The sequence below is a fragment of the Haemaphysalis longicornis genome, unplaced genomic scaffold (assembly GCF_048455015.1).
Source record: "Haemaphysalis longicornis isolate Haplotype H1 unplaced genomic scaffold, Haemaphysalis longicornis Haplotype H1 scaffold_3, whole genome shotgun sequence".
Taxonomy (NCBI): domain Eukaryota; kingdom Metazoa; phylum Arthropoda; class Arachnida; order Ixodida; family Ixodidae; genus Haemaphysalis; species Haemaphysalis longicornis.
In genome coordinates this window covers 67,564,865-67,590,338 of record NW_027526335.1, presented here as the reverse complement: position 1 = coordinate 67,590,338, position 25,474 = coordinate 67,564,865, and the positions used below count along the sequence as shown (strand labels likewise).

Sequence of the window (25,474 nt, the reverse complement as noted above, 5' to 3'; positions counted from 1 at the left end):
ATAGGCGAATATAACAAAGACTTAAGGGACAGCCGGAATAACAACACCCTTCACGTTCGAGAGAGAGAGAGAGAGAGAGAGAGAGAGAGAGAGAGAGAGAGAGAGAGAGAGAGAGAGAGAGAGAGAGAGAGAGAGAGAGAGAGAGAGAGAGAGAGAGAGAGAGAGAGAGAGAGAGAGAGAGAGAGAGAGAGAGAGAGAGAGAGAGAGAGAGAGATTTTATTTGGCCCAAAGTTTTTTGAGCGTCGACGATCAGTGGATAGAGGCAAAAGCCCTTGAGGCGAATTCTGCGATGTACATCAAGAGCAGAGCTCTTCCATCTAAGACCTCACTTACACGACAAAGCGAACGACATTTTAGAGCGAATGGCATTTGCTGGTAATTCAGTTTGGTGCTACGCGAGAATACCGAATGACATTCCAGCGCGAACGGCACGCGGTGATCAAATGGTTCGGAAAACACGTTCGCATTAGCTTCGGGACGGAATGAGCCTCCTTCGCAGCAGGGGACTAAGCAGGGTAGCTTAATAATAAACCCTAGAACATTGTGTCTAAAAACTATTATTAAATCAACATTTCGTGTCAATGTAGTTTTTATAAGAGAAGGTAAACGCTTGCGCATAGCTCCGCCATGTTCGTTGCTACCCTCGCATTTGCTGCTTGTCTCAACTTGCGATGTCTATGGCGCCTGAAACAGGGATACTTTTTTACGTTAAAAAGTTGATTTGATTTGATTTTTTTTTTAATAAATTGTATAAAAACATTACGGACGCATTTACATTATTACTTTGCAAATCTGCAAGTCTGCTAGTCACTGCCGTCATTGTCGAATGCCATTTTTTTCATCGGGTAGACCCGCACGGTCAAACCGAATGTCATGGCAGCTAACGTCACTCGCCTTGAATAACACTAGATTTTCCGTGTGACGTGGGTATAACTCCACCGAGCGGAATATTATAATTTCAATGGCTTTAGTTGGTTCCGTGTATTTTCGGTGTCCGAGGGCAAACGTTTGTGGCCCACGTGTCTATGAAGTGCGAGGCGTACTATAGCGCGAGGCGTTAAAAAACAAACGTCCTCCCGGTGTGTGTGTTCTATCTGTGCGCGGTCACCACCAGAGTCGCACGCCGTTCAAAACATTGATTTGGACCTCAAGCTTATATTCTCGTCACTTGGATGAGCATTTGGAGTGGATTGGTTATCATTAATAGGCGCCATTTTCAAGATCATAGAAGTAAAAATATAAGTGTGTTCGTGTATGTGCGGGTCTTTCTTAGGGATGATCGACGTCATCACTCAAGAGAAATAAAATTTGCTCCTGCATTTCAAATAAATTCTGTACCACCTCTGTGTTGTGCGCACGAACAGCATCGCTGGTCATCAACATTCACTAAGTTATATGGCTCATGTTTTTTTCCCCGTCTCCGCCACCGAAATGAATCGATTGATTGATTGATTGTGGGGTTTAACGCGCCGACGCAACGCAGGCGATGAGGCGCGCCGTAGTGGAGGGCTCCGGATTAATTTTGACCACCTGGGGATCTTTAACGTGCGCCGAAATCTCGAACACACGGGCGTTTTTGCTTTTCGCCTCCATCAGAAAAGCGGTCGCCGCGGCCGGGAATCGAACCCGCGACCTCGTGCTCAGTAGCGCAACGCCTTAGCCACTGAGCCACCGCGGCGGGTCGAAATGAATCGAATCGAACCCACTACCTTACGCTTAGTACTCGTATAGCGCGCAATGCCTTGGGCACTCCGCCTGCACAGGTACACGCTCAGGAAAGATCAACGAATACCCACGATGGCGATGCATGGCGCTTACATTCACCTGGTCTTTACACGAAGCCACAGCAACGACAAATGTAGTGATATTGTTGTAGCTCCGTACAAATATAAGGACAAATCTAGACGGCGCTTCCTACAAGTACTAGATCAGTGCACTTGCACGATCGGTACTCGTCGTTTGCTCGCGGGCGAGTCTCATACATATATATATATATATATATATATATATATATATATATATATATATATATATATATATATATATATATATATATATATATATATATATATATATATATATATATATATATATATATATATATATATATATATATGTGTGTGTGTGTGTGTGTGTGTGTGTGTGTGTACTGCAGGCCTATAGGGCGGTCCAATCCAAGACGAGCGAACAGCTAGGCGGTGCAAATGACAAGACGCCAGTCGCTGATATTGTAGCCGACCAATCAGGGTGTAGGTAACGAAAAAGGCAAGCAGGAATCAATGCATTCATCGCGGCTGTCTTTCTTTATGCCTTGTCTCAGTGTCAAGCTCGCGGACCGATGGCATGGCACGCTGCAGGCAGTGGGTGGTAGTAGGGTCGAGAAATCCCCACTCCTTTGTCGGTTGATTGATTGATTGATTGATTGATTGATTGATTGATTGATTGATTGATTGATTGATTGATTGATTGATTGATTGATTGATTGATTGATTGATTGATTGATTGATTAGGTTTAACGCGCCGACGCAACGCAGGCGATGTTAGTCAGCGCGCAGACTCGTGTCGCCTTCTCTGCGTCCTGTCCTAGCGCTGTTATCAAACTAAGTATGTACCAACAAGCCCCCATTAACACAGTTTTGCAGGCGATGAGGCGCGCCGTAGCGGAGGGTTCCGAATTAATTTTGACCTCCTGGGGATCTTTAACGTGCGCCGAAATCTCGAACACACAGGCGTTTTCGCTTTCCGCCTCCATTAGAAAAGCGGCCGCAGCGGCCGAGAATCGAACCCGCGTCCTTGGGCTCAGCAGCACAACGCCTTAGGCACTGAGCCACCACGTCGGGGACTCCTTTTTCGATGGCCTAGCGTGTGCTACAGGCAAGTTTATTAGGAAAAGTGCTGCGTTCACAGCGGCCTCTGTCTGGTGCGTTTTTGCGAGGCTTGCTCGCGGACTCGGGAGCTCGCTTGGACGCGCTTGGACTCCGAAGCGGTCAGGCCTCGCTAAATCCCTTGGAGACGTCCTGCCGACAAACCCCATTATAATGTATATAAATTCCTGGACGTTAGGTTAACTATGCGATTGACTAGTGGCAGTGAAGAACGTAATATCTATTATTCTGCTTGCGCATGACATTCTTGCATGCACGCGATGTGAATCCCCGCAGTGAGCTACGAGCCCGTGCGATAGCTGTTAACAGCATGACGTCATGCAGAGGATATTCTCCTGTTTTGATCGGTATATGCACGCTCCAGCTGTTTCATCGGCTGCTATACGCGTCAACAGCCTTTCCCGCAACTTCACTCGCCTACATGCAGGAGTTTCGCTCAGAAGCGTCCGTTTGTGTGCAGCTGCAGCCTCGCACGACAGCCCCTGCTGGAACAGCGATAAAAGCGTAGAGAAAGGTACGAAGCGAACGGTGGCAGCAATGTTTTCCTTGATTTGAAAACAACTTTGCGTGGAAGTGCCATAGCGCTCGTTGCCGAGATGCGGTGGTCCGCTACGCTGGCGTGAAAGGCAGGCCACAGGTAGCCCAGTGCGCATGCGTGGCAACGCGGTGTCTTCATGTTCGACGTCGCACTATCGCGTTTGAGATCTTTTTTATAGGTTCTTTGCGCTGATTAGTAACATGCGATTGTAAACAAAAGGACGCTAAGCAAAAGCAATGTGTACAAACTACAGACATGCGCCAGATCGCCTAACTGCTATCATTAATGAGAATAATGAAGCGTTTGCGAGAACGGTGTGATCACACAGCGCAGGGTGTGGTTTACATGCTTTTAATGATACCAGACCGATTTCCCCTTTCAGTAAAATTGCTTTGTTGATTCCCTGCGATGTTCATACAATTAAGCCGCCATTTTTTACGCAAAGTAATTTTGCTCACACCGTTGCCAACCCTAAATACCTAGCATCGTTTAGCAGTGTTCCGCTAATTAGAAATACGCACTGCGCTTGAGTCATGGTGTTTAATCCACGAAAATTATCGTCTGCCGGCTGATGATTCCTGCTCCGCGTTACGAACTGCGCCGCCAGATGTGCCAGGCCACGCGCTCACTCCGTTGTAATGTGGGCAGGCCGTTGGCGCCACTTTTAAATCTTTAAGAACCGCCGGATCTAATTTGAGAAACTTTTTAAAGGGGAGAGGCAGGAAGCAAGACAAGGAAATTCCTTGAAGAAGGGCTTGCGTTCGGGCTAGTTGGTTCGGGCTGTTGGTTCGGGCCATAACGCATGAACGTTATGGAACAAGGAAATTCGTCTGCTTGCATGGGAATTTACTCGAGCCGAAGGACCACAGCAGCTGCAGTTACGTGCAGCCGCCCAGGAATGGGGCTGAATAGCCTTGCAGCTATAAAATAGCGCAGTGCTGCGTATACGGCTGCGGAGGGCAGCCGTAACTCTCATTTTACGCATGCAGGGATAAAGCTTTCGCCTCGCGACTTTTACTCTCGTAGCGGACATTATCTGGAGTCCTGGTCACGTTCGCACAAAGTACCGTGGATCCGTAGTTTCGCGAGAAAAAAAAAGGAAGAGGAGGAAACTACCCTGGTAGTCATGCCACGCCAACTTGCTTTATTCGAAACGAAGTGAATCGATGATTCCTCCTAAGTGAGCGATCATTTCGTGATTTGAGGCAGTGGGGCTGTTCGATGGTCAACCTCGGACTCACCGAGAAACACTCTGGCATTAATTTTTCACATGCATTTCTATGGCGTCAAGAGGTCGGCATATTTTTACGAGTGACACCTGTATCATGTACCCGTGTTAATAAGTGATTAAAAAAGATAGCATTAAGATAGTCGGAGTCACCGCGGACTATCCTCCGCGGTGACTCCGAGGCTGTAAACGGAACAGACCCAGTGTGTGCTTTGCATCCCTTGGACAACTACTGAGGACATTCTCGGGAGTATTAACAGCAGAACTGTTTAAGCTCTCGGTTGCGCCGTCAATGAACCGAAAAAATACCAAGAAAATGCCGAGGACACGTTGCCACGTGGGGGATTGGCCAGAAATCGGGCGTATGGGAGATTAATGGGGCCGCTACACAAAACTGTAAATCAAAAACTCGGAAGTAAAGGTTGTAATCGGAAGTAAAGGTTGTAACAAAAGAATGAGCTGTTTCAACAGGAAGAGAATAAAAGCTAACAGGGCAGACGCCTAGTCTCAGTTACGTATCTAGGCTTGCGCCGCGTGAGGGGCTTGCAAATAGAAAAGAAAAAAAAATGTCGGGTGCATGTGCCAGGCAACGTTTGAGCGAACAGCGTCGCCGACAAAGCAACTGTTGTCTGCTCCTGATGCCACGAACTCCGCGTTGTTGGGGGAAACCACCTGCGCTCATAAAACTCGTAACCGCCGCGGCAGCGGCGTCAGAACACTCTCTGCCTCGGTTTCGCGCACATGGAGGATGAGGTGACCGAAGAAGATCCGGAAATCCGATGAAGAGCGGGCTTATTAGGAAGCGCGCCGCCCTGCCAGGCGAGAATGCAATCGCCCAGAAGGAGAACAAAAAGATTTAGTGCAGATCTTCAACGGTGAGGTGGCGCTGGACGAAGACTTTGCCGTGGCGGACGATGAAGTATACGAAGACTGAAGAGGGCACTGTACAAATAAACCACTGATATACTTTACTTTGCGCTTGATTTGGTTTTCCGCTGGCAAACGCTAAGTATATACACAGGGTAGATGATTCTCAGTGACTAAAATGGCGTACGTCGAGTTTTGCCTGTGACATCAGTCGTGCACCGTTGTACAATAAAACCTGCTAGCATATTTACCGACGTTCAGTCGACGTTGCGGAGGTTCATTGTGCTTTGACAAGGCCGGGAACAGCGAACCATCATTTCCCTCCTGAAAAGTTCCATATATACGGAAATATGGGAATACGGAGTACTTTCCTAGAATGAGACAAAGCCGCAACGAAAAACGAAATATTTTTGAGAAACATACGTGAACGAAATAGGGCATACTTATCCAAGAATTTGACACCGGTTTTATGTCTGTAAGTTTACTAGAACCGCCAAATCATTTTCCGTGTGAATTCTGTATATACGGAATATACGGAAAACATACGGAGCGTCATTTTACGTATTACCAAAGCATTGAAGGACTCTGGTATTACTGAAGATAAAAACACGAAACCTGTGCCAAACATTTTGGTTGCGCACACTAATGTGATTCCCTGTTTTTTATACTAACATCTACTTTCGGTGTGCTTGGGGGTGGCATAATCCGTATGAACTCCGTATTCCCATAATTCCGTATATACGGAAAGTTTCAGTAGGGGGGAATGGATGCAGTACAGTATCATTTTATCCAACGCCTGAAAATACATTTTCTAAAGCCCTGCTGCCAACAGTACGAGCGTCACCCCTTTCGCCCATTCTCTCTTCTTTTGCCTCAGGCGTCCTGCAGACGTCTGCAGGAATCCCTCGTTACAATCAAGCCCTCGGGATAGAAACCTGGCTTCGTCATTATCATTCTTCGTTATAAGCAACATATGCACTGTAGTAGCACTGTATAAGAAAGGATGCACTGTAGTGCATGCACTTAATGGACTGTAGTAGAAACCACGAACTTTATGCGGTGTAGTAGAAACCGCGAAACACTTTGAGTACACCGATACACCGAGATTTCGGATAAAGCGATTTCGTTTTAGCGCTGTTCATTGTACGCAGTTAAACCGTAAACATATTACTGATAGGCGAAACGATGCCTTTCGCCGGAACGTTAACTGGGACGGAGATATGAACACACGAGGGTATCCGCCAGAGCGTCATCTCTATCCGCGTGTCTGTACTCGCCGTCACGGCATATCGGCGACGAGATTCGTGCGTGCACGTGCCCTTGTAAGTTTAATGGACGCAAGAAACCGCGAGGAGAGAACGCGCTTTCTTGAAAGTGCTACCGCTCTTGCGGGCATCACGAAACCGCGCCACTCGAGTCTCGGTCAACAAGAATCCCCGGATGGCGCAATCCGCCCAGATAAGAGGTCTTCCGGAATCAAGAAAGGCTAAAGACGAAAGGCTGACCGGCGGTGGCCAGCAGCAGCGGGCCTGTAACACCTACCGACTGAGGCGGCGGCGACAACGCCTCTATCAGGTTTCTTGCCGTCGCTTCCACAAAAACAGTAAAGCGGCGTCGGCGACGCGGGCGAGCGTTGCGTGAGCACCCCTCGTGTCAGGCGCAGCAGCTGCGAGCAGCGTTAGTGTACGCGTGCCGGCGCAAACGCAGGGAACGCGGCGGGGGCCGTGTGTCGGCTGCGGCGGCGGGCAGACGTCATGGCTTCGGCTGCGGCGAGGATGCCGAGAAACGGCGTGGACTCTGCGCGTAGCTGGGCGGTGGCCCTGAGCTGCTGCTGGATCAACTTCTTCTCGGCGCTCATGTACAAGTCCAGCGGGGTCGTCTACATGGGCGTGCTCCAGACGCTGGACGTGAGCCGGGAGGAGGCGTCGTGGCCGCTCACGCTCCTCGCCGTCTTCATCTTCGCCACAGGTACGACGCCTCCCTCGATGCCACCGCAGCTTCTTGGAGAAGCGAGCGCGCCGGGATGCTGTGGAAGGAAAAAAAAAACGCTAAATTTTTGGATTTCAATATGCTTGAGGAACTTTTCAGTAATTGATGTTGTGAGTGCGTTTTCTATCGGTGCTCTTTATTTTCTTGAAAAGCATGACCACAGTTGTTTCATGCATGCTTTCTTGCGGTAATTTGTTTTGGGTTTAACTCCCAGTTTCCTTTTTGTGTTTTCACTTTATGATAATGTTGGGACATATCTTTCCGAGCTTCGCACGGCAGTGTTGGGTCATTTCAGGCTTCGTAGCTCATTATTTTTTAATTTACCCAAATTCAAGACGCCTCATTACTCTGCGCTTTTTAAATACGAGGTACGTGTAGCTGAACGGGCTCCGTATACTGATTGCGTCAGTACATCACTAAGCCCTCAATCCATCAAGCAGAGCCGAGCTTTTCTGAGATACCGTAATAAAGCGAGCACGCGCGCAGTCCTTGACATTGGAAGGCGACCTGCATGAAAAGCAAATGCGGGCTCTGTACATCAATGGATGTCTTGCGGCTCCCGTAGCATACCTTGAGAAATTCGGCGTCCTGTTCCAGCTCCCGTGGCAGGCGTTCTGGCCCTGTACGTGGACATCTGGAAGATCTCGCTATGCGGATGCCTCCTCTCGTCCATCTCGGTATGCATCTGCTTCTGGGCCAACAGCGTCATCCACCTCATGGTCTGCCTCGGGGTCGTACAAGGTAGCGTTTCCGACCGCCAAGTAATCGTGCCGCTTTCTTCCGTCCGTGTAGAGGCCTACTCGTGTGGTAACACCGTGGCCTATCTCGCCCTTTCAAGGTTTCTCCCTGGGTCTGCTGACGCTGCACAACGTGATCATCAACCAGCACTTCGAGAAGCACCGGGCCACGGCGTCCGGGATCAGCTACGCGGGTCCGACGTTCGCCTCGCTCGTCTACCCTCCGCTCATCCAGGTCCTGTTCGACGAGTACGGGCTGCGCGGGTCGCTGCTCCTCTTCGGCGGCATCATGTTCCACGCAGTGGCCGGCGCCTTTCTGCAGATGGAGCCCAACCCGCGAAAGGCGCGCGCGTCGTACAAGGCCCTGCCCAGCGACCCTTCGTCGGGCGACGCCGAGTACTCCAAAGTGTACCCAGACAACCCTGAAAAGACCAAAATGGAAGAGCCGTGTCTTCCAGATCGTGCTGCTGACTCCGAGCGTAGCCCCGCCGTGTACAACGCTGACGGGTCGGATGCGCTCGTAGGTCTGCAAGCCGTCGTCAGTGTTGGACGTACGGCCAGTACCGCGGACGTCTCCAAAATACACCGCAGCCTGTCCGTGTTCCGTGTGCCCATGTTCTACCTTATCTGTGCGTCGTTCGCCGCTGTGCTGTTCACCATGACCACGTACTTGACCGTGGTGGTGGACTTTGCCGTGGACCACGGCGTGTCCAGGATCAAGGCCGTGCTGCTTATCTCGGTTTACTCCCTGGCCGACCTGGTAGCGCGCTTGGGATCCGGCTGGATTTCGGACCGCGGCTTCGTGAGCCGGGGAAACATGATGGCGCTGCATTTCCTCATCGGCGGACTGGCGCTGTTCGCGATGCCCGTGTTCGTGGCGTACGGCGGCCAGGTGGCCATGGCCGTGGTGTCCGGCTGGGCCAACGGCTGCACCATGATCCTTGTGTCGGTGCTGCTCACCGAGCACATCGGGCTCGAACGGCTGCCCGTCTCCTTCGGCGTCACGTCCTTCTTCGCGGGAGCTCTGTGCCTTGCCAGGCCGCCACTCATCGGTGAGGCGATAGTTCGTGAATGTGTCACCTTTGCAAGACCTTCAGCAGGTGCTAGGGGCGCTCGATCAGGGCAGAGACGAGGGTGGTGGGGAGTACATACACGATACATTAGCGAGATTAAAAGCTGCCCTAGTTGGGGAACGGAACAACAACAAAAGTTTTCCTTTACGTTTCGGTGCCCGTGTGAAGCGTGTCCGTTTAACTTCGTCTCTCGTCTGCGAGACATCGAGAAGCTGCATTGGTATCGTTTAAGACTTAAAACCTTTTCCTCAGACACTTAGAGTTGGGTAAAGTGGTTATTTTAAGTACACCTGTTTACATTTAGCCGTGATCGTTCACCAGTAACCATGCACGAGCCGCGAGATTTGACCGCTGATCCAGCTACATTTGGTCCTTCAATAAGGAGCGGAGCCTGCTGTATTTCCCGTTACTCAGTAATGTCTCTAACCATGCGCAAATATCGTCAGTTTCGGGCTAACTGTGCACAGATATGGTTGACGTTGGCGTTCGAGCCTTGAATAATCCGTAAACAGGCAGGACCAAGGGCAATCGAGGGAGTTAAACAGGCCATGAAGACAAAATACAACTTTGTTCAGTTTGAAGGAACTGGCCTTTAGTAACTCACTCAGCTCAATTCAAGCCCCGGAAGGCGTTTTCTAACCGGAAATGCACGAGAAATATTGAAATTGTTGCAGGTTCCACGCTGCGGTGACGTATAACGGCGTATACGAGTTACGCTTTTCACTCAGCTCAATTCAAGCCCCGGAAGGCGTTTTCTAACCGGAAATGCACGTGAAATATTGAAATTGTTGCAGGTTCCACGCTGCGGTGACGTATAACGGCGTATACGAGTTACGCAAATTGATAAAAACACGGTTATCAAGGTGTTAACTGCGCTTTAGCGTTCAAGTGGTACGCGGTCAACGGAATTAGAGGTCCCTTTGCAATTTGCCCAGGGATATTTCTCGGCGGTGGGTGCGGTCGGCGGCCGCCATTTGTACAAACAAAATTCAGTGACGTCATAGGGAAATCGCCGGAAAGCGGCTGGAGAGCCGCCACGTCCGTTTTCATTGCTATCTCCATTATTTGTTTGAAGTTTGATATAAAATTGTTATCATTGTTATCGGGACAAAGCAGTCCTTTTAATGAACGAACCTTGTATTCTGTCTTCGTTGCCCCTTTGGGGAGGCGGCAACTTCCGGCCGCAAGTATTTTATGGTTGACTGTGAGGTTGGTCACGTGCATATGGCCGACAGGAGTGAGAAATTCAGCACCGGAAGCATGTAATGTGTTGTTAAACCTATCAGAAAAACGAAAAGTTCCGTCTACAATTTCGCATTACCCTCATCCCGGGTTGTGGCGTTATCAGAAAGGAAGCCTGAGTATCTCCGGACTACATCTACATATATATTATAAAAAAAAACATCATGTGGTATAAATTTATCCGGGACTTCGCAGTGCACGCTCCGGCGCGCAGCTGTGGCTTCGACGTAGTAAACCGGAAAGTCGATCTCATAAGTTCAGAACACGTACTGCTCTCGGAATGTTTTGCAGGTAACTTGTTCTGATTCAAAGCGGCCACGTGGCGCATGTATTACGGGTGTGTGGCCGTAGCCAACTCCGCATGTCATTAGTATATAAAATCTTCTGATTTCCCGTCAGCTTGATCTTGAGTTAATGACCTTAATACGGACGTAAAGATAACGCATGAAAGCGACAGTTTGAAACAATTGGGAGCGTGGCAGCATGCTGCTTCGTGATTGGCGAGCTCAGTTTCAATCTTGTCTTTTTAGGTCACTACCGAGACGTATCGGGAAACTACGAGGGCCTGTTCCACCTCATCGGCGGCTTCTCGATAGGCCTGGCGCTCCTCTGGTTCGTCGCCTCCATGACGCTCAGACTGCGCCAGCGCCGGAAGTGACGGAGGTGGCGCCGGAAGGGACGTCTTGGGACGGCGGCTGTGTCGGAACAGTGTCTATCAACCTAGTGTTCGCTCTAAGCCCTGCTGGCAGGTGGCACAGCGGACTGGACCGATCAAATGCTTTCCGCCGAGAGCTGGAGGCACGCGAACTGTGTCACCGGAACAATATCGCTGACGGACAGTTCCGTTGTCAACGAGATCACAATGCTCAGTGGCATCCTCCTTGCTTTCTTGTTTGTCCGTTTCTCTTTTGGGGGTAACCGTCCTCGAAACTGATGAATTAGACCAGCGAAATCGGATGAACCGACGGTAATTTGAAGTGTCATTCGCCTAGCCTTCTTCATTCCCTTGGAGATGGCGTCAGGCGATGACACCGTTTAGAAAACACGCGAAGTGAAGGAAAATGAAATGCAAGGAAGAGTGGGTAGCCAAGTTGGAAAGAAGCCAACCACCACACCCAAAGGAAAGCGGGCAGGAGGCTAGCAGGTTTCTTATTTGCTATAAGCTGTCTTAGCCTGTTAGCGACTGGTGCTGCTTGCGGCTGGCAAGGACACTCTTGTATTTTGTAAACACGCGGACTCTTCCCCCCGCAAGCGTTTTTTTCTTCTTTTGCCGGCGCAGTTTCGTCGGTTGGTCTATCTATATATAGGTGGAGCAGGTCGTGCCAAACGGTGCTGCGAACGCACAAAAAGCGCCACCAAAGCGCCGTGATATTATACAAAGCTGTGATTTTGCACAAATCCTCTGCGAAGAGCGGCCCTGCTACTCAGTTGTCTGTTCGCTTTGCGTTATGCGGGATGCATCGGTGTACGCTGGGCGTAGCTTGGCCCAAAGCAAGATTTACGGATGTGTGTTGCTATTGCCCTGTTTATACCGCGCGTGTGTGTGCTTGAGTGAGAAGTCCACGGGGCGTGAAGACATGGGACTGCCTTTTTTTTTTACACCGCGTTCTGCGCGTGATTTTTGTATGCCCGTGACAGCTACAAACCAAAGAAACAGCTTGTGTATTTGTGTATGGACAACATAAAGTTCTTGTTACGTTTCAACCAAACCCGCATCCGTGTTGGCGCCTGGGTTTATTGCCTTAAATGCGTGAGTGAACTTTATTTTTCTCCGGAGAGAATTCATAATAAAAAGAAATCGCGCGCTAAAGCCCAAAGTTTTTTTAAAGCGAAGCTTTCTACGTCTCACTTGTGGCGATGTCGGAAAAAACGTACTGTAGGAAAGCCAACTTCACTCAACGGGTTTCCACTAAGGGCGCATGATGAAATTGATGAGGATTAAACGCGAAGCATTCTTCGATGCAAGGCAAAGTCCACAATGAAATCAGCCAAAGTCAAAATCAACGACAAAACCGAGTTAATCGAATCAGCACATTAGGTGACCCAATCAAAAACTAATAGAGGGAAAATCGTAACGTCACATTCGGTTAGCTCAGCGTTGCCGTAGATCTGAACTTTGGCTGGTTGGATTGCGGAATTCGCATTTATATCGGAGAAAGCTTCGCGTTTCAACCATCTTTCTTCCAGAAAGGGGCAATCAATCAATCAATCAATCAATCAATCAATCAATCAATCAATCAATCAATCAATCAATCAATCAATCAATCAATCAATCAATCAATCAATCAAGCAATCAATTAATCAATCAATCAATCAAGCAATTTGATTTGTTTCTGAGGATTGTACATGGGGATTATATAACAAAGAAGGTCCCAATCTCAAAGACTGCAACGGGGCCTCCTTCGCGCGACAACAGGGTGTCGCTTTGATTTGGTGGTGCCAAACGTCGATAACAGCCTTATCCGCTGAAAACGGATAAAATACGCTTTCGAAGACGTTATTATTCAATTCTAGTGCTTCTTGATTGATTTCGTGAGCGTTATAGGCTTGCTATAATTTTGCTATGGGCGAGCATTATAATTTCAGTTCTTTAGGTTTGATAATATGGAAATATGCGCTCGGTTGCGTTGCGCACGCGCAGCTGGGCCATTCTGTCGACTGTTCGAATTATAGTGCCGCTGGCGCAATCCATTGATAAAATTGCTTCTCGAAGGGTGAGGTTAGAAAGGTCTGCAGAGCGGTGGCCTACAGAAGCGTTTTTATTGCGTTCTGCACATGACCATGATATCAATGACTCAACTACAACATTTGTAAACGAAGGAAGTTCGCTAGTCTAATGCCCGCAGTATGCTAAAACGCGACCCTGTTTATTTTAGTACTTTGGGAAATTGCTGACGCATAAATGTACCGAAACGTTATTTTTTTTTCAATTCACCCTTCATAAGAGAAAATAATTGAATGTACAGCTGGAGTGATAACCTGATGTACACTAACCGGTGCCCTATACAGCTGGAGTGATAGCCTGTACCGACTCCCGTCATAACTTTTTTTTGTGAACCTGTTTCTTCGCAGAACCCTTGAACTACTAAACGATCACTACCAGTTCTAGTGAGTTGTGACCGCACGAACCTCGAACATACTGCATGACCTTAAAGTGTTGCATATCCCTTCCATCATTTCCCCCATTCCTGTTCATTTTTTTTTCCTTTAATAAAGCCACCATCCCTTCCTTTCTATCTCCCTCTCTCTGCATTACGAAAACGCCTACAAAATTTCGGCGCTTCTTGGAGGCACCCAAGGAGGCACCCATCTCAGAGCCTTGATGCATGACGTCAAATTCGAGCTGATTTTCGAAAAAAATGTCACGAACAGACCGCACAAATTTCTGGCCCGTGCCTTCGTTCGCTTATTAGCGGGCGGCAGCCGGCCAGGCGTTTCCAACCCGGCGTCATCACTCGGTTCCCACGCAGGAAACAGTATCGAGCCGAGCTCCCAGCGCTTTCGCACGAGTTTCGGCGTCCGCTTTGTTCGCCGCGCGTAGGTGTCTCGCTGCAGGAGCCGCTTATAGCTCGGTGGCGCGTTGCGCAATCGCCCCCGACAGCGCGGGTCGCGTGCGTCACGTTCCAGAGAGGACGCGTCCGACACGACCTCAGACACGGCCCGCACAGCACCGATTGGTTCAAACAATGGCTTGGCGCGAGGATGGTGCGGCCTTGATTCCTTGGCTGGTTTTCCGACGTAGTTGCTAAACCAAAATTGGGGGCCATCCCAACCCTCGAAGGTGGGTGACCTGCGAAGCGTTTAACACACGACGTAAACGCAACACACAATTTAGGTAAAGGTATCAGCAAATTTTACTTCTCTTCCCTGAGTGAAACTTAAGCGCAAAATTTTTTTCACAGGGACGAGAAAGGGAACGACACAAAGCGCCTGTGTCGTTTCCCCTTTCTCGTCCCTGTGAAAAATTTTGCGCTTAAGTTTCACTCATGGAAAGTGCGAACCAACTAGCTCGTCTCTCCATTTTGCTTTACTTCTCTTCACCGACGGACCTCATCCCTTAAAGAGACGCATACACGCACACAATTTTATTTTAAATTCTACAACACATGGTCTGGCAATGCCCCAATAAACCACAGGCCATTGAACAAGTAGTACGCATAAGAAGTAGTGAGCAGTGGGAGGCCGCTCTTCCCGAGATACCAGCTGCTGTCATCCAACTGGCAGAGGACGCCGCCAAGGACCACGGGTTCCTGACCGCCGTCTGATGGGACGAAGATACGTGACAGTCCCGCGCGGTGCATTTGTCTTAAAAGGGATGAGAATAAAGTCTGTTCTCTCTCTTTCTCTCTCTACTGATCTTGGAAATGGTGCCTGTTGGTAAATAATCTACTTAAAGTGCACGTCCTAGTGACGAGACGCATAAGGTCTATGTCAAGCTTTGATTTTCAAAACGCCGCCTATTATTACCTGATCTACTCAAGCCGCATATCCAGTTGTAATTTAACCTGAAGGTCCAAATCATGTTTTGAACCGCGTGCTCATTACACACACCCGCGGCGTTCATTTCCAACGCTTCGCGCTTCGAAAACGCGTAGAGCCTCGGGAGTTTTTTCTCGCGGATATGAAAAATACACTGAACCCTAGCCATTTAAGCTTCGCTAAATAGAAAATGACGAAGTAAAAATCCCGGGACAAAATATTGTTGTTTGGATGCTTATTAAGGCGGCTTGTCTTTATGGAGGAGTGCTTTAGGCGTTGGCGTTGTGCCGCCGTTGTGCCCAAAGCGGGTGAAGGTGCTGAAACGAGACACTGTGCCTTCCTGGTCGCCTTGCGTAAGCGCTGCCGAGATTTCGCTGGCGACGGTCAGAACGAAACGAGTTTCTATATGCAGCAAGCCCTTCGCTATAACGGAATCGCTTTATTCGAAACCTCGCTATATTTAATGAATCTCATGGTCTCCATTGCAGTGTGTAGAGAGCACATTGTACCCGATTTTGACGAAGTACTAATTATAACGAATCCAGCTTCTTGTCCTGAGGACTTCGTTATTGCGAGCGTTTACTGTGCCTCGTTATAACGAAATCGCTTTATTCGAAGTTTTTTACGATCACAACTGCAATGCAAAGTGAGCAAATCATGTCCGCCTTTATCGACGTACCGCTTATAACGAAATATTTTATGGGTCCCGAGGATTTCGTTAAAGCGACGATTTACTGTTAAAGAGATGATTTACCTTCGTGTTTCACTGTATTCCGGCGCGTCTGTTTTGTAAATGGTTGCGCCGGGGAATCCGGTGAACAACGCCGGCACGAGCCACCTCCCGTTAAAAGCTTTCCATGCAAAAAGGAAATGTGCCATGTCGGTCTTCTGAGCGCAATAAAAAATTCCACGTTATGGTTCCAGCTATAAGGGCAACCGGACTGTGCCCCCATTTCCGCCCCGAAGAAGAACTTGGTTGACCAGTCGGTCTAGTCATTTTTACTGCTTTTCAAACTACCAGATACGGTGTTTTCTCAATTGGGCATTTTCAAGATGTTTGTACCGATGCGGGAGTGGTGGAAGCCACTTACGAGCCGATACCTTGAGGCTACACTCTTATAAGCTGCAGAGGTAAATCAAAACACGAGGCTCGCTATCGATCGCTGAAGAAGGGTCAGTGACTCACGAGATTATTTTCGAGTGTGTATCTCGACCGTTATCCGTCACATATATAGGCACGTGCGGATGGGGAATAAAGATCAGCGTTCGTGGCTCGTTTTCCGGTCAATGCGGGATTACGACTGGTGCCGTCCCGTGAACATTTGATCGCGATGCGAACGTATACGTCGTCGCCTTTAACGTATCGTTTTCTCGGGTCGTCCAAAACTCGACCTCTACGTTCGCACACTTTTCGTTTGCGGTTTTTGAGCACGTGATTGTGGAGAGACTTTTAAATAATGTAATTTTCAGTCGTATGTGTGTCTTATCAACTGATCAGAACGAACGAATTTATTGTTAAAATGGAAAGGAAAGACCACCAGCAGGCGTAGTTTGTCTTTGCCTCTCGTTTTGGTGTGCAGCGTTCTTTCGGCATAATCGCTCCCTCCAGTTGGGGAATCTGTATCACCTTCCCTGTGTTTTGTTTTCCATTCTCTTAACTCGCCTCGAAGACGATAAAAGTGCCCTCACCGCCTATCCGGTTCATAAGGCTTTCTGAGTATTAACGCTGTCGTTCATGAATTTAGAATACAACTATACACCAGGGGTGAGACAGCTGCGCATATTGCGCCTTTTTGATACAATTCCATTTTCCTGTGCCAAGCTGCTCCAAAAGCATGAAAATTGCGAAAATTGCGCCAAACTGCTCCAAAAGAGGCTGAAAGGCACGGATTTTGATGCTCATGTCAGTTCCGGCGGGGACGAAAGCCTCCCGCATCCCAGTGACCGCTTTTATTGGCGGTCAATTGCAAACACAGAAATGACAAAAATAGAAAGACTGAAGAAATGAAGCAAACGATAGCTTCTAAAACACGATTGGCCTTCTGTCCGGGTTCGCTGAAACGGCCTTCCCGATTAGGCATCGCTGTGGCTACAAACATGGCCACCGCCTGATCTGCCTGCTACTGCCTACTTCACGCGCTCACTGCGCATCGCCGATATTTTCCCTGGTTTATTTTACGCTATCAGCTGGGTTCCAGTCTATTCATTCTATCAATTGTGGCTCTGAACAGTGACTTTAACGCGGGGATATGGTTTGAGATTGGTGCGAGATTACGAGAAGTTGCGCGTCTCGTAAAAAAAGTTTCGAAATGTGGGGCCTACGACTTCGGCGTGGTTTGTCCTTGAGTGCGAAACGCGGTGCGTGCGTCTATAATCGGGTTCGTGAATTGAACTTTTTGGCTCGTTGTGGTGTTATAAAATGCTGAGGTGTTGCTATGCTTCGAAGCGCTATCGCGAGCCTCGGCCCGGGAGGGAACGGTCGGCACGAAAGTTGCGGGCGGCGCTGCGGCGCCGCGACCTGTCCAGGCAGCGCCCAATAGCTGCAGGACTGCATGGTTGCAATAGCACGCGACTAATAACACTTGATCTATGCGAAGTGAAATTTAATGCCCAAAACCAGGTGGCTAAACAGTAACGCTACTCAAATGATCACCGGGTGGACGTGCGCCCAACGGACTGCAACGGGTAGGCATGCGACCGTTAGCTCGAAGTTGCTCAACTGTTGCCGTGACTACACTCGTTCGTACAACGCAGCCTGGGATTACAAAAATAATAATTTTAGCATTGAAACGGTAAAAAAACACGCCACAATTGCAGAGCCCTTAAATTTGATAATGTTAACGACAGTTTTATTGTCAGTGTTGCGTACAGCCACAACACAATCTCACCAGTCAGGAAAAAGGTAGTGCAGTTAGAACTTTGTGATACTCTTTAAAAATTCTTTCACGTAAGTCTGTTTCAGTGTACGTGTATTCAAAACTGATTGGAATGTGTACTTGACCCTTCAAATTGCAGAAATTGTGATTTTTTAAGCTCACAAGACGATGTATTAAATGTTCCTACCTGCTCCAAATCAAGCTTCTTCTGCTCCAAAATCGAAATTTTGCTGCTCCGAAAACTGCTCTCAAATCTCTTTGGGCTGTCTCACCCCTGATACACGAATAATTCACCCCCGGTGATTGTGCTCAATTGCGAAACGCTCTTCGGATTGGAAGAATTCCTTCGCTTCCGTGGCACAACGAACAGTGTGCTCGCCTAACGGATCGGAAGAATCAGTGTAATTGTGGGGAGATGGGGGAGGGGATTGCGCTTCTTGCGCAATAAAGCGCAATAAGGACGGCTGACGTATAAGGACGTATTCGAGCTGACTTATCTGGGGAGGTTAGACAGCCGAATAGGCGGGACATTTAATTCGGAATTAATAGTCAAATATAATGCTTGACCTTAAATTCAGGTCAGCTTGACCACTTTCACAAAGAGTGGGGAGCATAGGACATGTGTTGGTCAATGTTAATCACTTTGGTCAGGGGCAAGGACTAAGCTGTCCCGCATAGTCAGGCGTAGTAGTGCCGTGGGCTAATTGTTTGGGACGACAGCTGCGCAGCTTCGTGCACGGCAGCGTGAGATAGCGTCCTGTTTTTTTTTTGTTTTTTTTTGCAGTCTTTCGATGTCGGGAGCCACGCCTACGGCGCTGCTTCTTGTTCTCCTAGAGCAAGAGGAAGACAGAGAAAGAGGATTAATTAATACTGCAAAGATCAGCCACTATAACGACAGGGTTTGTTGTTTCAGATTTTATATTGAGGTTAACAAAATGAGGTGAAAGAGCGAAAAAAAAAGAGGGGGAAGCGGAACGGTGATAAGGCACCGTATATTCGTCGCAGTATAGAGAAACACGATAACTAAAACTAAAGCATCGCTACAAAAAACAACAACAACAAAAAAAAAACGATCTTGTAACCGGAAGTCAATATCCGTGCCGAGGTGTGTACACATTTAAAAGATGCAAAGCATAAAAGTGTGTGCCCAGAGATACACACGACCCATTCAACCTCGAGGCACTGGGAAAAGAAGTCTTGTTTGTCTATATCGCCATTTCGTCGTGATCGCACCATGGTTTAAGCAAGTGACAAAGGTCGATCCCCTCCTTGTCAAATTGGCACGAGGGCTTCAGACGCTGCTGCACATTCACTGTCGAACTGCGGGAAGAAGAATTAGATGTGTGTGATGTCCTCACTTACAGAACATGCCGGACATAATGACGATTCGCTGTGCGTGTATGGAGCGTTCATTTGCAATCGGTGTAGCACGCTCTCAGTCCGCTTGGGCATACATCGCGAAAGCCGGAAATTTCACTTAGGGCCTATGACATGAAGAGGCACGTACCTTTACAGAGGGCGTGGCCAAGCGGACAGGTGGAGTTTCCATCCGAGTTCGAATACAGCTGCCTTCGTATCCTCGTTAAAAAACGGGAGCTTCTCCGGCGGCTGTATCGGAGACGACGTCGCTTGCCGTACCAGAATAGCCTACGCCCCTTCCCAATTTTTGTATCTTGTCTGGCATAAGTCTTGCGCTATTTTCGCGTAACTGAATGATGTTTCTGTTCTTTTGTGGCCGACATCTTTCATCCCTTTACGCCCAACAAATGTTGCTCCAACCTTCGCGGGAAGATTGGTGTGGTCACCCACGTAGCGCATTAGCGGCAATTGACACCACTGTCGTCCACATTATTCTGCGCATAGGAAACCTGAGGCATGTTTGAGGCACAATATAAGTACGTAACGGAGGGTGCCAGCGTTTCTTTAATTAATTAAGGAAACGCGTTAGATTGGTTTTAACGACTCAGATGAATAAAAACAACACGTTAGAAACGGTATGAGAGAAAGGCCAGAGAAAGGCAAATGCCAAAGCAAACGATGTCGGCTCGAGCTGCTGCAAGCACAACAGAAGCAGAACGTCCCAACAGAAGGTACGCTAGTAGCAGGAACGCGGCAAAGCTCAATTGAATTTCGCACACTTCCATTGCAATAGCCACAAGAGGAGCGAGAATTGAAAGGGAGAGCGTAAGAGTTGGAGGGAAGAGAAGGAGAGGTTGTTACATGGCAGGTGCGACAGAGAGGTTGTTACATGGCAGGAGAGGTTGTTACATGGCAGGTGCGGCGGCGCTTGCAGCGAAGCGATTGGATACGCGGCAATTTTGTTTTTAATTTGCCGCCTACGCCTCGCCCTCGATCTTCAGCCCTCTTGCGTGCTTCCCGGTGCGACCGCACGCCTCTACCGGAAGCCTGGCACCGACAACGACCACGAAAAGCAAAACAAAAAAAGTAAACCACAGTGTGCGCACTGTTCTCACCAGAAGGGGGCACGAAGCAATTTGTTTACTGAAACTTCGGCATCACTTGACTTGCCACGACCGGGTAAGTCGCCACGTCCATGTGCTTTGAAAGAGCGGAGGGATGGTGCACCAACGTAAATATCCCCGCCCCCCATTCCCTTCATTCCGCCCGCAAGCAAGCAACAACGCTGTCTACGCGGGGGGCGAAAGACAAAAGAATGGCTGCCGGACGCCGGCGAGACGGTCGGCGAGGGTGATCGAGTCTCAGTTCAAGGGCTCTCAGCCCACCGCAACGTCAAATGCCGTAGGCGGCGAGTTCGCGCAATCCGGGCGTGTAGCTCCCGAGTATTCTCCGAGAGGTCCTCTCTGCCGGCGCGGGAAGAGTCCAAGCCTCTACGCGCGGAGATCGCGGGGTGAACGGATGACCTTGGCCTATATTCAAAGAGCTGCTTCCGCTCGCCGCCCGGCTCAAAAAGTGGCGCTTTGTGCCCCGGCATACGATGCAACTGCAGTGCATGTCGTTTTAACTCCAAGGGGTTTCTAACCTTCCTCTTGCCGGTGCTTGTGCTACGTCGATCTTGGCCATGTCTTCTGTTTTTGTTCTGTGTTGTAGTTATTTATATTCGCAGCGCGATTTGACTCTTGACCCTACAGCCCGTTCACAGCTTTTACCAACTACCTCGGGGAGTTGAATAGCTACGTAAGGTGTTCACTTCTTGGTAGGGGGACGGGGCTGTTACGTTTAGTGACCGATTAAAAAAAAAATGAGGGGGATAATGCGAGAATAAAGGGAACTATAACAGAAAAAAAATTTCTTCGCACAAGTACAAAACAACTGGTATACTTGGTTAAACTTGTCTAGCCACACTGCCGCATCCATCCATTACAAGGCTCAGTGAAATGCTTCACCGTGTTCACGTCCGATATAGAATACCCAGACGCTCCGCGGTGCGTTTCCTGGTTCATTGCAGGGACTGGTTTTCACATTGTTTGTTCGTTTGACTTCCCGTAGGCGGTTATTTGTTACAGGGACAGCGGATTTTTAGCGTGCAACAGTGACATTCTGCGCCAAAAGTGAACAGGAGAAAAAAAAAAAGGATGATCCCACGCAATTGTTGGAATCGACGTAACGCAGCTTTCATCGTGGAATACCTGGGGGAAATAGCTAGCGTGTGGCATCTTTTTAGTGTTATCGGTATTGGCGTAGTTGATGATTTTTAAGACCGGTGGGATCTGGCGAGAGCCAGAAATTTCGCTCGGGGGTGGGGGGAGGAAACTGCACCTCGACCTCGAGTCCTCATTATTTTTCGAGGGATTAAAATACGAATATAAATACATAACCATTGACTGATGATATACATAACTATTACCTGAAACTATTAACTGAAATTTATAATTATAAACTGAAAATACACTTACTGTCAAGAACCAGGAAAGTAAAATATTTCATAAAATACTTATTCGCACGTTGCGAGAATTCTGGCAGAATTGCTATCACTGCTTGCAATTTTTGTTTTGTTAGCACAAGAAGAACAATGGGAATGTATAACAAATATAAACCTAAATGGTTAACAAACATTGAAGCGCAAGACATGGAAGCGAAGAACTAATTCATGGAAAACTTACAATACACGGATGGGACATTATAAACGTCAGAAGCACGAAACAAATAACTTGTGGGAGGACGTTTTATTTATTTTATCGTCGCTTTGTCATCGAAGATCTTTTTTTATTTTTGCACAGATGCGACCTTTAGGGACAAATCTTAACACCTTTGTTTTTTATGCCAAAATATTGCATAGCACCAGTTTGTACTGCGGATAATTGCACCAAAATTAGTCTCACAAAAAAAAAAAACACGTCAAGATGTAGAGTTATGGCGAAAACAGCGAGAACGGTATATCAGGGCAACACAGCGTACATTTATATAGAATTTACCTGGGAATTCGCTGCTGCGGCGCCAGTCGTGTGGCATGACTACCAATTTTTGTAGCTGTGGCAATAGATCGTTTTCCGGGTGCCGCAGGAGTAAACTCGCAGGTAACTTGAACATGTAGAGCGGGGGGGAGACGAAGTCCGAAGTCGTTAGAACACTGGTTTCTTTCCATCGGCGGTTCTGGTTGCATCGAGGCACTGAAGCAGCCAGGCCTGCAGCATGCGGTTTCGCCCGCGAATCTCCCCTTTAGCTTGTTTTTGGCACTGACTCTCCCTCGCGCCGCGGAGCGCGAGCTCGCACAACACCACCATGGATGAAAACCTTCAAATCCTAGGAGGGTTTCCGACGCAGGTGGTTGTCTTGGTCGCCGTGCATGACAGCACGTCAAAATTTCAAGAGAGGGGGGGGGGGGGGGGGGGGGGGGGCGCTGAAGCCTTATAAGCACCCCTCAGCCCCTCTTACGCTCCTGCTGGCGACTCCATCGAGAAATACGGGACGTAAGGAGAAGCGTTCAACTTTTCGATCTGCTTGGCGAAGAGGCCGCCAGCTCCAAGCGCAGAGAATGTGATAGACGCAGGAATTGGGGCTTGGTTTCTTCGTTACGCCAAGCCCCAACGTGGTCGAGAGTGCAATCACTAGCTGGAAGTTCAATCCCAACTTCTTTGCCGGATTTCTTTATCCTCGCATCTTGTTCGTCCTGGAAGGTAGGATTCTTACAGGGATGCAGATCTTAGGCCATCGGGGCATACACTGATTTTTCTTAAACTCTTACAATCTGGGATTTTACGTGCTTTATTCCTTTGCCTGTTTCCCGTGGTGCTTTTTTTTTTTTTTTTACCGAGAAAAAAAATTCCAATGTTTAAAGTTCTGCGCGTCATCCTACTTTTGGAACTCAGGAATGCAATGAGGATCGAAGCTTCTGCAAAGCATGGGTCATGGCGTAAATAACCTTGCCACATTACAGTACGCAAGAACCACGGGAGGAAGAGACGGAAATATCGGCAACAGAGAGTAACTTTAAACGAGAAAAATACGCGTAACTACCCACATGGGAAAAAGCGAATGAGCGCGAATGTGTTTTGTCGTTTTTTTTTGTTTTGTTTTGTTTCGCTTTGTTTTTCCTTAGATGGAAGGAGGGCGTGGTATTTCATGATATATGTTAATACAACAGCCGCAAAGTATGCGAGGAACCGACACGCAAGGGAAGGCGAGACTCACATGCACATTGTCCTTATGCAAATTGTCCTTGTGCTGTTTCATATTTTTTGTTTGTTTTTTAGATGGGAATTGATGCCGGTTCTCCCTGCCTGTTCCCCCTGCAGCTTACATATTTGCTAATATTTGATGACGCCTTCACAAAACGTCGAATTTTTTTTTGCCCTTTCACTATCACTGAAATAGACTAATCACATTTGAGCAGTTTTCAATAGTGCGTGGTTGTGTGTCGAGAAGGCTGGTGTGAGTATTAATCATTCTGCTTTCGTCTGCTAAATTACGCACATTTTTTTAAAAACTGAGTTCGTAGACGCAGTTGTGGCTCTTCGAAAGTGGGGCAGAAGCTTTCAGAGCACAGTTGAAACTTGTGTGAGCTGTTAATAATGCGTAGCATTCTTTGCCGAGTACCCCCACAGCCAGGGCCGCGTGACACCCTGCATTCGCACAAAAATGCAGAAGTGGCGGAAGTAACGCATTTAGTCGTTATAATAGCGTAAATACAGGTCATTGGTAAAACGGGATTTCCAAAAACCACGAATTAAGAGAAATATAACCAATAAAATGTTTGCAAAAATTAACCGACGAAATCGAAAATATGCATATTATACATGTCCTCCAACAAACGAAGACTAAACTAAAGAAGAATACCGGAAAAGAATATTGGAAATACAAATAAAAAATATCGAAAACTGGTAAAACCTGCTCAATTCCTTACATCTGCCAGAAAAAAAACAAAACAAACATAATTGGCGAGGTAAAGGCACTTAATCCGTACATTTAGACTCGCTCGTCTCCGCCGTTTTATGCTGCAGAGCAGATTTACGGAATAAGAAAAATCGCTATAATAGTGTAAATTTACGTAATTGACGAAAAGACACAAAAAAATGTTAGAAACAATAAAATAACTCAACGTCTTCGGCTACTATAATCAAATCTGCCGTAACGGCTCTAGAGAAGCGGCGCAAGTATGCTACGCATTTTTAGGCATTTTTTTTGCATTCCTGAAAACGTTTTGGTATCATAGGCAAACAATTAATTTCCCCTCCCTCCTCACCGTACGTTTTCTTCTAGGGGCGAAGCCCCTTAGGGGTTGGGGCTGTTGGCATCTCCTGTCGTCGTCGTCGTAATCGTCGTCTCATAGTCACGGTATACTAAAACACCGCGACACTCGTTTGCGCCTCGCGCTAGAACGTAACGCTTATTAAAAACAGCGGGACACTAGTTTACGCCTCGCGCTAGAGAGCTTCGTGCTTCAGAGACAAGATACTTTTACAGCAAAGCTGCATACCTCTACCCCCCAACGTTTCATCTCCGTTGGCAAAAACTCCAAGGTGCCAGAAATACACTTATACACTGCATGCTTCGCCCCTCCCCCGGTTTCACGTTAGTGGGGATGGCCTGGGATTTTTTATCTTTTATTTTCCTTCACTTGTGGTGGTGCTTACATTTGTTGAGTTCGGTGCGCCTTAGGCCTGGTTCAGCCTGTTGTCCCAACTGTCGTAATATCTTTAAATAATTACGTCACTTGACGTCTCAGCCAACCGAACTGCGTGAAACGCCGTTTTTTTTTTACGTCCATAGCGCACAATGTGGCTGTTACGTCGGTGGTCTGAACATAGCATTACTTGGTGTGCTGACCGAGCATCCTCCCACAGGGAGCCTTCTCCGGCCGTTGTCGTCACGTGTGCCTTGTTTATGAGACGGCCGAAGCGTTGCCGGTATAACCGACGTCGGGTTTCCAGTGGCGTGGCGTGAGGCGCCAACCGAACTCCGGGCAGTCGAGCGAACGAGTGTCGCAGCGCGAGCGTGCGTGTTTTGCGTCAGGCGGGTCGAAAATAACTTAGGAGAGTGGTTCAAAAGCGGTGCCACTCGGACGCATTGATAGCTTTGTTCGTGAAATCAAGACAATTATTGATCATTTTAACAGCGGAGCTGTTGTACAAGCCATAGGTT

General features: G+C 48.1%; 2 protein-coding genes across 4 annotated transcripts in view; both read left to right on the top strand.

Annotated features, from left to right (window-relative positions):
• LOC144174576 (monocarboxylate transporter 3-like) overlaps positions 1-11,673 on the top strand; it is a 20,633-nt gene extending 8,960 nt beyond the window's left edge. Inside the window, exons 1-5 of one of the 2 annotated variants that reach the window (XM_077703346.1) lie at positions 3,222-3,399; positions 7,226-7,486; positions 8,105-8,248; positions 8,346-9,296; positions 11,090-11,673. In XM_077703346.1, the coding sequence (XP_077559472.1) occupies positions 3,237-3,399; positions 7,226-7,486; positions 8,105-8,248; positions 8,346-9,296; positions 11,090-11,217 (1,647 nt within the window). In that variant the 5' untranslated portion in view covers positions 3,222-3,236 and the 3' untranslated portion in view covers positions 11,218-11,673. Of the gene's footprint in view, positions 1-3,221; positions 3,400-7,225; positions 7,487-8,104; positions 8,249-8,345; positions 9,297-11,089 lie in introns of those variants that run through there. The other variant, XM_077703347.1, reaches the window with a different exon arrangement.
• LOC144174577 (monocarboxylate transporter 12-B-like) overlaps positions 1-25,474 on the top strand; it is a 78,186-nt gene that overhangs the window by 17,343 nt on the left and 35,369 nt on the right. Inside the window, exon 1 of one of the 2 annotated variants that reach the window (XM_077703350.1) lies at positions 20,632-20,783. The exons of the other annotated variant lie outside the window; for it this stretch is intronic. The gene's annotated coding sequence lies outside the window, so the exon portion shown is untranslated. Of the gene's footprint in view, positions 1-20,631; positions 20,784-25,474 lie in introns of those variants that run through there. 2 annotated transcript variants of the gene reach the window in all.